The sequence below is a fragment of the Lingula anatina genome, chromosome 1 (genome assembly GCF_051362555.1).
Source record: "Lingula anatina isolate TDL-2025a chromosome 1, LinAna3.0, whole genome shotgun sequence".
Classification (NCBI taxonomy): Eukaryota; Metazoa; Brachiopoda; class Lingulata; order Lingulida; family Lingulidae; genus Lingula; species Lingula anatina.
Window position 1 is genome coordinate 31566010 of NC_141767.1, and position 12705 is coordinate 31578714.

Consider the following 12705-nt stretch of genomic DNA (forward strand, 5'->3'; position numbering starts at 1 on the left):
CAACAAAAGTTTTCGAATTAAACAGCCATAAATATCTCTCATCACCTTTAACTGCCAACGGTTTATAGGACACATGCTATTCTAATTAGACATTTTAAAGTCGAATCTATTATAAAGAAAAGAATGATAATGAAACAGATATATTAAAAGAATATTATTCAGTTACCTTACTTCTTGACGTTTACTATATATGTATGTCGCAGGCCAAATTGAAATCTAAGCAGATTAAAAATCAGGTTAAAATCCACAGTCACAGACAATTTAAAATTATAAATAGATTAATCACATTCCCAGTAAAGCCATTTTTGCTATTACAATTTATGTTAATCAAAGATAGAATATTAGAAAGAATTTGTTTTTGTTGGTGTTTGAAAAGTGATTTTCACTCACTTTATAAAAGTTAACATCAAGTATTTGAGTGCTTTTACTTAACAGACGGAATTCAGCATGAGAACAAACGTCTTCAAAATTATCATTCTATGCGGCTCTTTGATGCTCATCAAAGAAGCCTTGGGGATTGCTACAGAGGCTTGTGACACCACCTTTACGACAGCCGCCATTGGGATACAAAACGCCAGCGTCATTCTCACCGGCATGATGGCCTTGTACAAACCTGGAGAAGGAGGTTACGGTTGCAGCGCAGTACCTGACGGTAAATAGAGAATTGACCATTTCACGAAAGACATGGAACAAATTATAAATTTTGATTTCGCCTTCGCTGCCTTTTCTTTGTCAAATTAATCTTATTCTATAAGTCCGCGCTTTTTGATCAATTGCCATCTCTATCAGTGTCTCACCAGTCACACTGCGTGATATCCAACTTCAACGGGTTTTATAAAGACCATGGTCAATCCATAAATACTATAAAATTTACCAAAAGCATTATAAAATCCTTACAGAAGAGTCGAGAGAAAACCGTGGTTTTAGTCTTGGGGTGGGGAGGGTGGGAGTAGTCGGTGTCCTATTCAGCCAAATAGGGCTTTGGTCAAGCTTTTGGTAAATCGTCTCATATCTATATTGCAGCTTAATGTTGGAATATACATGTAGATATGAAACGATTAACCAAAATCTTAAGCACAACTGTAACCATAATGCCTTAAATGTTGTTATTCGACCAGTCCGATGGACGAAGGCCATTGAAGCAATGCGATGGTCCATTGAACTTCTAAACAGAGACAGCGGCGTGTTAAATGGAAGAAGACTCACCGATACTTATATACCTGGCGTGAAATTTGGTAGGGAAACATGGCATTCGCCAAACCAAAAATCTATGCTTATGAAAAAAATAAAAAATATTAAATCTTATTGTCCCTTTGTGAATTTCTATAAATCCACTGTCTTTTTCAATTAAAAATAATTTAATAATTTAACTTTTAACTGTATACATGTATTTAAGGTTTCCTACCAAACATCAATCACCATGCCACAGGTACTTTCTATTCAAATTGTAAATATTATTATAGAAACAATATGTAGGGTTGTACTTTGAATATCCAGGTCTGCAGATCACAGCCACGTGTGGCCACCCAGAGACTGCTTTCACTGCCCTGAAGCAGACATTCCCTGCCCTGGTGACCACGGAGACCCAGTGTGCGCCTAACGGGACCAGTGTGCTGCCAGGTAGATATGGAGTATACCTCAGAGAAAAGCACAAGTTGCATGACCTATTATTATTGAACGTTTTAAGCTCACGGATTCTGGTACCTTTTCCTGACCAAAGCTGGTTTCGACCCTTTTACGTAACGTTCTTCCTTTTTTGCAGGGGGGGGGGGGGGGGGGCGAAAAATCCTGTTACACTTAAATGTGCATAGGGATTATCTTTGACAGGTATATTAGGGTTCACAGAGCGGCGAAATTATGATAATGAACTCTATCATAACGAGGTTCCAGTTGTGAACATCGGAATGGGGCCATTGTTAACAACGCCAGGCGAATCTGTACTACATGTGGCAGCGTCTTACGAGACCCGGAGTAAGGTACGTATTTTGAGGATGGCCAAGCTACCATTTTTTTAAAAAGTAATTTGTTTAAATAATCGGTATAGTATGTACCTGTTGTGCTGACTTGAACAAAATGCTGATAACAGCTTCAAACTGTCCCGAAAATTTAGAAAACAATTACTATTGACAAAAATATCGGGCTCTCATGGAATAAGTCCTTCATCTTTGATCGACAATAACTGGATATGCAAGAGTAAAAACTTCAATTAAAACATTAATTTTGTTTCTCATTTAGGTAGTATCAGAAGTGTTAAAGCAACTCAACTGGAAATACATTGCAGTACTGTACTCCAATGATGCTACTGGGAGAACCAGGGTGGATATCATGAGAGACATGCTAAGAAGGTATGATCTGTGCGCCACTCTCACAGAAACTGTAGATCTCGGTCTATCAGATCAAGATGGTGATGTTGTCATCAAAAAACTTATCTCCTTCGGAATTACTGGTGTCCTTTACGTTGGATCACAAGACCCTCTTTCCGTTTTATTCAATGCAGCAAATCGGGCAGCCAGAGAGAATGCTAAATTCAATTTTCAGTGGATTCTGGACGATATTATTGATGAAATATCTGCTCTAAGTAATATGCCTTACACCAGGGGCGTTTTGTATATCCGCGATGCTGTTCAGGACATTTATGAGTTTAAAGACCACTGGGCAGAGCTTGATCCCACACGACCACCAGCTGAAAACCCTTTCTTTGCTGAACAATACATGACAGAGGAAACTTGCAGACTGCCTTCAGCATTTCATCAGCCATATGTTTCTTATGTCAGCTGTCCAACCGTGACCAAAGAGGAAAGGCTAAGGCGGTATGCTAAGGATCTTATGCGAGGTTTTGTTAACTTGGCTGTGGATACCGTGTATACTTATGCAAAGGCATTAAAAGAAGCACAATCAACAAAGTGCCAGACAAGGGGCATGTGCCAAGACTTTATGCGAATGACCCACAAAGAATTTGCCAATCGGTTCTTAAAGACTGTAAATTTTACATACACGATGAACGAAAGAATACAGTCTCTAGAAAACAGAAAAGTGGCTTTTGATAAAGGATATCTATCGAATCCAGAAGTCGATGTTATAAATATTCAAGTTGATAAGCACGTCAAGGTAATGGTATAGACAACGTACAATTTTTTATGACATAAGATTTATAACATTATTTTTATTACAAACAAAATTCATTTTTTTAATTGAACGGTACAAGTAGAGGCATCCGACAGAGAAATATTTAATGGTTTACGCAAAGTACCTTACAAATGCAGACAGTAATATTCAACATAATGCTGCACTTGACATCTTTTAATATCCGTTTCAAAGATTAGCGTAACTGTCTGTATTTTAATTCTTTTTTCTCTTCCTTGTACACATCTAGGTCGGAGACTACAGAGCGGGTTTACTGTCTTTGAATACATCTCTAATTCGTATGTATGACGCAAGACGCACTGGGAGACTTGCTGAAGTTCCAAAATCACTTTGTCAAGTCTCACACTGCAATTGCATGTCGAATTTTAAATCAAGTGATAATGTTTATAGTCAACAGGGAGATTTAATTATTGGCGGAGTTTTCTCAACTCGACAAAAAGGTTCTACACTGCATACATGCAGAAGCATTGATTCAGTCCAAATGCAGTTAGTTGAAGCATTCAAATATGCCGTGTTGAAGGTAAACAGAGGAGAAGCATCCGTAAGATTGCCACCAGGTATAAGACTCGGTACCACTATATATGACGATTGCGAGGATCCTTATATTGCAAAGGCGTCACAGTCGGCGTCTAAATCTTTGGACGCAATTGTGGCCGTCTCACCTGATTTGCCTCATATGACGGTACACGACACACTAGATGGGTTTAACATTCCATTAGTTTCGGCAGATCCCTCTTTGTCACTGCCAAGAGAAGTTGAAATCCAGATACTTCTTCACATCCTTATGCACAATGATTGGAGATTCGTTCAGGTGGTGTACTCCGATGACTCCTATGGCAATGCAAGCAGTCGAGAATTTAAAGCAGAAGCGTTAAAGAATGGGATTTGTGTTGTACAGTTGGTGCGTTTTAAGAACGCAAATGTTGCTGAAGCAGCTAGCCTGTTAGACAAATATCCGAACACTAAAGTTGTAATTATACTTCTTTCACGACCTAACATTGTTCGTATGTTCTTATACAGCATGCGGCTCCGTCGTGGTGAATACATATTGATAGGCAACAGTGTGCTTGGCAACTCCAATACCGCCGTCGGGGGTGAAGATATAGTATCGACAGGGACGCTGGCAGTCAACGTCCAATACCCGAACAACACCGATTTCTTTTCACATTTAAACCAATTGACTGCAAAAAGTGGTTCCACCCTGTTGTTCCAAAAATGGTACGAGGCACTCTTCAACTGTACGTTAGACACCAAAGTTAATGTTGCATTTCAAAAGTGTATCCAACCTTACTCGACGCCTATCACATCTGCCAGAGGATTCAAACTGGTCCCCCAACATCAGCTTGTTATTGAAACAGTATATTCTGTCGCTGAAGGGTTGGAAAGAACATTGCGGCGTTATTGTCCTGGGAACATTGACAGAATATGTCCTGCATTTAGAAACGCCCCTGACAAAAACCTTGTGGTTGAACGAGAAATAAAAGAAGTATTCCAGAGAAAAGCCATTCATGCAACTTTTAAAATCATTCAATTTAAGGGCGAGAATGAAGGATATCAAGAGGTAGGAAATTTTTTGACAAATACAACAAATAACTGAATCATAGCCCTAGAGAAAACACATTAATAAAGGTTAACATGTTTTCTCAACCAAAAACAAATTAGGCCTACATAAAAAGCGGAATGTTTACTTTAAATACAGTGAACGAGTTGCAGTGATTGTGTGTTGCTAGTTACATTAATTTATGGTGTTTTAAAGTGTCGCCATTACAATGTTTTTATCCCTTCAGGTCGGGCAATTTAACGAAGCTACAAAGAAATTACACTTAGATGATGTCAGATTGTCTGGAATATCCTTGTCTAGTTGTCCTGGTGCCTGCTACGTGTGCAACTATGTGTACCAACACCAAGACATAGTCATAGTTCCAGGAGACATCTTGATCGCCGGGATATTTAATATTCACGACAAGGGGTCTTCTCCATTCACTTGTGGAGATATTCGCAACGGTCCAGCTAACATACAGGGCGCCAAAGCTGTCCAATATGCAATAGAGACCATAGCAAACGGCACGGCTCCTGTGAGTTTAAAGGGCGTGAAACTTGGGGCTGTGATATTGGATGGATGTTCTAGTGCAGCGAGAGCAGGAAACCTTATGTCAAGTGCATATACGGGGTTGCTAGGATTGAAGCAATTCAGAGACATTAAAGTTTGGATGGTTGAAGGTGCAGATATGCTGGAAGAAGCTTTGCCCACTTTGAAGGTAATGGGGTTACCTGTTATAACAACAACGACGACGGACAGTCAACTGAACCAGGAGCTTCAATTCTATCCTAAGATTTATCGTTCAGTGCCCACGTCTGGCCATCTTGTTTCTGGTATTTTGCAGTTTCTCAAAGAAATGGGCTGGAACCGCGTGCAGGTGATCCATTCAACGGACACCTATGGGAAAAATATGGCTGATATATTTGGAAGGTTGGCGGAAAGTGCAGGCGTTTGTGTTCAGCAAACCCATTTTATTAGCAACAAAGAAGAATCTGAAAAACTTTTATCGGTCTTATTATCTTCGTATGATGCTTCGGTTGTTGTCCTCTTTACTAGTATTGAAGATATCTCGGAAGGCATTCTGACGGCTAAGCAAAAATTGACTAATGACCCTCTTCGGCTGCTTATCTTTCTTGATGACTTCTCTGCCACTTCACGAATTTCACCAAGCTTACTTGAAGGGACGGTATTGTTTCAGATAAAAGAACTCGATCTTGACAATTTCTCAGCTTACCTCAAAACACAGAAATTTAATGGTACCCCCAAAAATCCATGGTGGGACGAATATTATGCGAGACTTTTCAAATGCAATCTCCCTGGACAGCACAAATACAATATGTCCTGTCAAAACGATTCTTCCTTGAGAGTGACAGATGCTCCTGATTATGTACATCAGCCATTCACATGGGGTACCATTCAGGCAGTGTACGCATTTGCACAGGCACTGGATTCTTTGCTAAATGAACGTTGTGGAGCAGATAACGACGGACTTTGTGGCGCTTTCACTACTGATCACAATATCACAGCGGCGCTTGCTGCCAAATTAAATGGTGTTTCAATGGATGACGGGTTTGGTAAAGTCTTCAAATTTACCTCAGAAAATGGAACGGTAAATTACATGGTGCAGCGATATAGCAATGATGTTATTGAACAGGTACTTTTACCGAAACTCTTATTTATTTTGATATAGTATAAATTTTAATTACATAATGTGAAATGTATATCTGCTCTTGATTCATGCCATCAACCCCATAATAGACAAATTTATATCTTTTTTTCCAGATTGGTACATATCGAATATTCCAGCGCTCCCTTACTCTTACCAACCCGACCCTTAAGGACTATTATGGTTCAGTTAGTGCTAGGTGTGATGGACTGTGCTCACAAACTTGTTTCGCAAAAATGAAAACCGCTGCAAAAATAACTAAAGATAAACAAGGGTTCGTTGACGGCGATGTAATTTTTGCTGGTGTGTTGTAGTTTTATTCTTATCTTCATGATTAAGTTATATAAGCAATGGTTATAAGCAGTATTTTGATTCATTTATAAATAATTTGCTGCATATGACTTCTTGCGAACACTGAAACCAAAGGTTGGCCTAAGTGCGTAAGTCACTGTATTATCGTGCTTTTTTATATAGCGCTAACTGATTCATATGCCGTTATTGTTTCCTACACAACTTAAATACACCAATTAAAAGGTTTATCTCGATTTTTAAGGTATCTTTGACGTACACCAAAAGAGCTTACAACCCTTAGCCTGCGGCCCTTTGAGAGATCAAAATGGGTTCCAGCTAACAGAAGCATTTCTTTATGCTCTGAACCTTGTAAACACTCACAGGGGACAATTTCAAGATATATTGCGTGGGGTCAAACTGGGTGGCATTTTATTAGATTCCTGCGAAAGTCCTGCACGGGCCGCGACGCTCGTCGATAATATCCAAAGCGGAAGAGTGAGTTTAAGCAATTCTACTGTTTCAAAATTCATTGCCGCTTACATTGCCGGCCCAACCAGTGCAAGCAGTCGAACAGTGGCAGAGGTTTTGAAACCGTATGGTGTACCTCTTCTGAGCTACGCGGCAACCAGCACCGATCTGAAGAATCAGTTGAAATACCCCACCTTTCTCCGCACTGTTCCCAGTGATGGCAAACAGGCAAGGGCAATTCTGGCAGTGTTGAAAAGGTTCAACATAGAGTACGTGCAACTGGTAACTTCATCAGGACCCTACGGTGATCCAATGGCGAAGGACTTGCTGGAGCTTGCAGGAGAAAGCGGCGTCTGCATCGCCCAACATCTTGTTCTCCGGGTAACTAAAACAGTGTCGGTTAAAGTTGCTGCCAATAGCACTTTACATGCTCTCTTGAAGAAACCTCCACGAGTTGCAGTACTGGCGTTAGAACGGGAACATGTGCGTGAATTATTACTCGCCTTCAATAGTAGTACCAATGCTAAAAAACAAAAAATTCTGTTTATTGGGACTGATACATGGCAGAGGGATCTTTCCGTTGTTGCCGGTCTTGAAGATATAGCAGAGGGAGCGCTTACTCTTGGCCTTGAAACTATAGACGTTCAGGATTACGACACTTCATTCTTCTTAAAACATCCAAATAACTACTTCTCTAACCCCTGGTTCGAGGAATATTACCAATGGCTTCACCAATGTTCATTGCAAGGAGATGGGGTGTTTAACAAACTGTGTCCATTGCAAACATCACAAATACCGCCAACCAAGTACAAACAGGACAAACTTGTCTTTTACACCATTGCAGCCGTCCATGCCATGGCACATGGTCTTCATTCGGTCCTGTTGGATACCTGTGGAGCACAGTACTATGGGCTTTGCAGCAACTTCACAAGATCGGGGAATAAATATCAACAGCTTCTGAAGTCTACAAAACTTGCCAACTTCACGGATATCACCGGACGTCCCTTCGAGTTCAAAGATGGAGAAAGCGTCTGTGGGTATAACTTGTTCAGATTTGGTCGAGAAGCGCTTGGAGGATATCTTTACAGCACGGTAGGAATTTGATTTTGTTGTTGTATTTAAATTATGAAAATAACAAGTTTATTTTAAATCATAACAACCTTGAGGTAGAAGTTGTGCAGATATATACTTTCAAATAAATAAAAAACTATTTATATGAAGATCAAATTAAGCTAAAAAAAAAAATACAGACTTGAAAGAGTTGTATTATTAAATGGGTTTAAATTTTGGTTTTTGGCACATTGAAGTTGGATTGGTTGTTATATGTTTACCTTCCGTAAGATCTGGTGGGTAACATAATTCAGCTTATCCCTGTCGTTCCTAATTTTTGAAAAAGGACTTGCATAGTTGTATGCGCCGGTTTTCTAAAGTGACAAGGTTTGCTTTTACCCGGGCATCAACCTAAGGTGAATCAGAAAATATAATTTATATTGCCTTAGATTGGATATATTATATTATATTATATTATATTATATTATATTATATTATATTGCACTGACCACTGGTTAACCCAGGGTGCCACAAAAGACAAGCAAATTCAACAACAGAGCGAATTAACCTTGATACAACTGCGCAAGAACTGATGAGGACGGTTTAGCACTTTTTTTTTAAAGTTTGCAAAGATAATGGAACCGTGTACATATGTAGTCAACATGTTCATACCTTTAAAGGTTGTTAGTAACCAGTAAGCCCAAATATTTGAAATTATATTCATGTACTTTGCAGGCACGCAACAACCGTATAAAATATAATGAAACGCTACCAAGTCCATACAGGGATTTTGAGAAGTCATCGTTTCTTTTTTTTTCTTTTTTTAAATAAGCGATGATAACTTTGATACACATACCATTACGAGCCCAGACGATATTTTCTGTGTGCCTTTCAAACTGTTGACAGAAACACGCGACAACATCATAAAATGTCCTGAAACACTGCTTAGTTCACACAGGTATTTTGAGAAGTCATCGTTTCATTTTTTTCTTTTTTTTTCAGATAGGGGATTATAACTATGAAACACTAACCATTACCAGCCCAGACGACAATTTCTATGTGCCTTCTTCAAACTGTTCACACAAACACTCTTGTAGAGAGTGCCCAACCCTGGGGCCCAAGAAAACAAGAATAATGATATCGGACAAACAGACAATAAAGGAGATTTCAAAAATGTATGTGGTTGCCGTTATGGACGTGCACCAACGTGGTCGAAACCAATTTGAATGCGGACCTCTCAATGTGCAAAGTTATTACCAGCTGTATGCTTTACAGATTGCGCTAAGGAAGGAAAATCCCGACAGCCTTGGATTGTTGGTAATAGATGCTTGCTCGCATAGCATTCGTGCAGTAAACGATATTTATAGTTTTCAGGGTGGCTGCGGCATCATCGGTGAGACAGCTCCGATCGATCTGAAAGTCAGGCCCGAGATGACTATGGCCTACGTCATCATGGGACCAGACAACGTTGATGCTGCCAGGGCTTTTTTAACTTCGCAAGAAATCCCTATAGTTATACCCTCGGTTGCTCCTGCTGCCCCTAATAAATATGTGTTCAGCACCATGCCTTCTGATTTTAACAAAGCACAATTGCTTATTTCCATTTTACAATCATTAGAATGGACCCACGTTATGGTGGTCAGTTCTAGCAGTGATGGCAGTCAGGCGGCAACCACTGCCTTTTTCAACGCAGTCAAAAATAAGACCAATATTTGTATTGGGAAACAGATCATTATGGGAGAAAATGCCACTGAGGACGACGCGCGAGATTTTGTTAATAATCTTAACAGTACAAGTGATGCTCGGGTCGTGGTATATTTTACTGACGTTAAGCATACAGAGCTCCTTTGGTCTGGATCAGACTTATCTCAATTAGTGTGGATTGGCTTTTCCCATGGTGAAAACGAGGCAAAGGAAAACAGCGATCGCGTTTCAGGATCCATTACAATTTCACCACAAACATTAGACATGCGAGATATCTCAAATACCCTAGTGGGATCACGTCCAGATATCACAAATGATATACCCCCAGACTGGTTTGAAGAGTTTTGGCAATTAATAAATGGCTGCAAAAATTCAAGTAGCAAGTTTGTACAAAAACAATTCACTCGCGAATGTGGAGACAGTGAGCAGATTTCATCAAATGAAATACGCATGGACCCCTCTGTAAGCCACACCTTTTTAGCAGGCAGTATCTTGCGAGAGGCGGCTTTGACATCTGAATGTATTCCTGGAGACCGCAATTGCTTTACAAAGGCTCTTCATACAACTGTCGTGCAAGTACCTGATGCGACAACGAAGTTTTCCTTTAATAATACTTTAGGATTCGAAATCCGAAATTTCCAAAGCAAGTCCAAAGTGCATGTGAAGGTAGGTACATATTGGAAGGAATAAATCGCAAAATCGGTATGTTAGCCTACATTTAAAAATCGATGATAGTATATTATGAAGAGACCAACCCATAAAACAGCAGAGTTGACAACTTTGAAACTGAGTTATAAGGTACTGAAAAGATTGGAAAATACGTGAAAAGATAGATCAACAGTAAGAGCTATGCCACTCAAAAAAACTGTCATGACAGTTAAGTAACTGATTAGTTTATTAATGGGCATGCCTTGGCGGAGATCTGCGCTCTCTGAAAGCTTTTTTAGTTTTTTTTTTTGTTTTAGATTGGGTCATGGGATACAGGCGCGATGCACCTTAGCATTGATGTACGTAAATACCAAGGGCCAATTGCCAAAGGCGGATCGAACTGTACTTCGGAGAACTGCCCTTGTTTAAAGAACCCAGTGGTCACTTTTAATCAGTCCGTTACCGTTGCAACTCCTTCACAAAATGAATACATTACAACCTTACCGGCGGTAGATTCCCGCTTCGTCAGTGCTTTAGGAATCATTGTTTCAATGTTCATAGGAATCGGTGTCCTCCTGACATTGGTGCTCTTCGTGGTCTTCTGTGTTGCTTATCCGAACTACAAAAACATCGGGACCACGTTACTTGGGTACTACGGACTGTTTGGAGTATTAGTCATATTTCTTCACACATTGGCCTTCATATATTATCCATCATCTATCGTGTGTGGCTTCAGGCGATTCTTACTGGGTTATTCTTATGCCATTTGTTTCTCAGCATTTCTTGTCAAAGTTTTAGATATATGGAGAATCGGAAAGTATGGCGACGCAAAATACAAACGAGTGACAAGTCCTTGCAGCTTATTCTTTGTTGCAATTGGTTTGACACTTGTCCAAGGCATCATCGTGACCATGTGGCTGGTTCAAGATCCTCCGAAATCGGGAGAGATAATATATGACGGCGGTAGGTGGCACTGGTGTACCAGTACTGACTCTCACAACGTTGACCTAGTGATGTCGTGCATCTACGTCATGGCTCTAATACTCATGACCGCCATTTTTGGGGTTGCCACGTGGAAGCTTGAAGTAAACAACAGAGAATCGCGCTGGATTTGCATAGCAGCCTTTCTCACCATCGGATGTTGGGTAATATGGACCGTCGTTTCCACTCTGGCCGAGCGCAAGTACAGAGACGGTGCGATCGCTATCTGCAACCTTGTGAATGGATATGTCATTCTGGCCACTGTCTACTTTAGAAAGCTGTGGTTGCTGGCCATGCACAAGAAGGAAAAGAGAGAACTGGCTGAAGAACACAGATCCGTGAGTATGAACGGAAGCGCCGAAGGTGAGATGTCAAAATGCCATGTATTTTATTTACATTTAAATAAAGTATACTATAAATAGATACCATAGAAATATATTCCATCTGCAATTGCATGGAGTCTAAGGATGATCTAAAATATCAGTAGCATGGTATAATAACACTGTCATTGTTTGGGAATTATTTAATATTGATCTGATTTAGAATTCATTGTATTGTAATGATAAAACTGCCTCCAGAGGAGTGACCATGCTGTGGCCTGTCTCTATCGTATTCTAGTTCTTTCATACAGATGGGTTAGTTTTTTTAACAAGACCTCCTCTCTCATTCTGTTGAAACTAGTTTACTTTTTCACTGAAGAAAAGGTAAGCCAACACATCCTGTAAAAATTTGAGAATATTTCATGTGATTATCTAGGTGAGCCAATAGAAATGTATTCCACCTATCCAACGACGACGCGAACAGGTGAAGTGTTCGCGCCGGGATCCACCACTCGCTCGTTGGATGACCCTGCGTATGTGTATGCTGTCAAACCTGCCAGACGTATGTAATGTACAATCCAGTAAAGTTAAAAAACTTGAATCTTAGTATTCATACGTCTTTCATGGGGGTTTTATAAGCAAGGAAGACAAATAGGTGGAAAATTAGAAGGACTAGAGGGACCTTCAGGCATCTTAATTATTTTAGATGAGAAAACAATATTTATAAAGAGCGCTTATCTTTGTTTCACTTCTAGACTAGTTGCTCGCCACTTAATTTCTCTTTATAATTGCATATTATGGAAAACACACATGCACTGAAGTATACTATTTAATTCTCGTGCTTTTAATTATGGCGAAAAAAACACGACAGAATCAATGAACAACAACAACGA

The 12705-nt window shown here is 39.8% G+C and overlaps 1 protein-coding gene across 1 annotated transcript; it reads left to right on the top strand.

Moving 5' to 3' along the window:
• The first annotated feature begins 1027 nt into the window (after positions 1 to 1027).
• On the top strand, positions 1028 to 12581 carry LOC106169985 (uncharacterized). The gene is made up of 11 exons (XM_087002506.1): positions 1028 to 1235; positions 1498 to 1620; positions 1828 to 1976; positions 2236 to 3108; positions 3374 to 4705; positions 4932 to 6338; positions 6467 to 6653; positions 6904 to 8201; positions 9162 to 10529; positions 10829 to 11855; positions 12249 to 12581. The coding sequence occupies exons 1-11, from the start codon at positions 1028 to 1030 to the stop codon at positions 12380 to 12382; spliced, it is 8106 nt and encodes a 2701-aa protein (XP_086858632.1). The 3' UTR covers positions 12383 to 12581.
• The last annotated feature ends 124 nt before the right edge of the window (positions 12582 to 12705 follow it).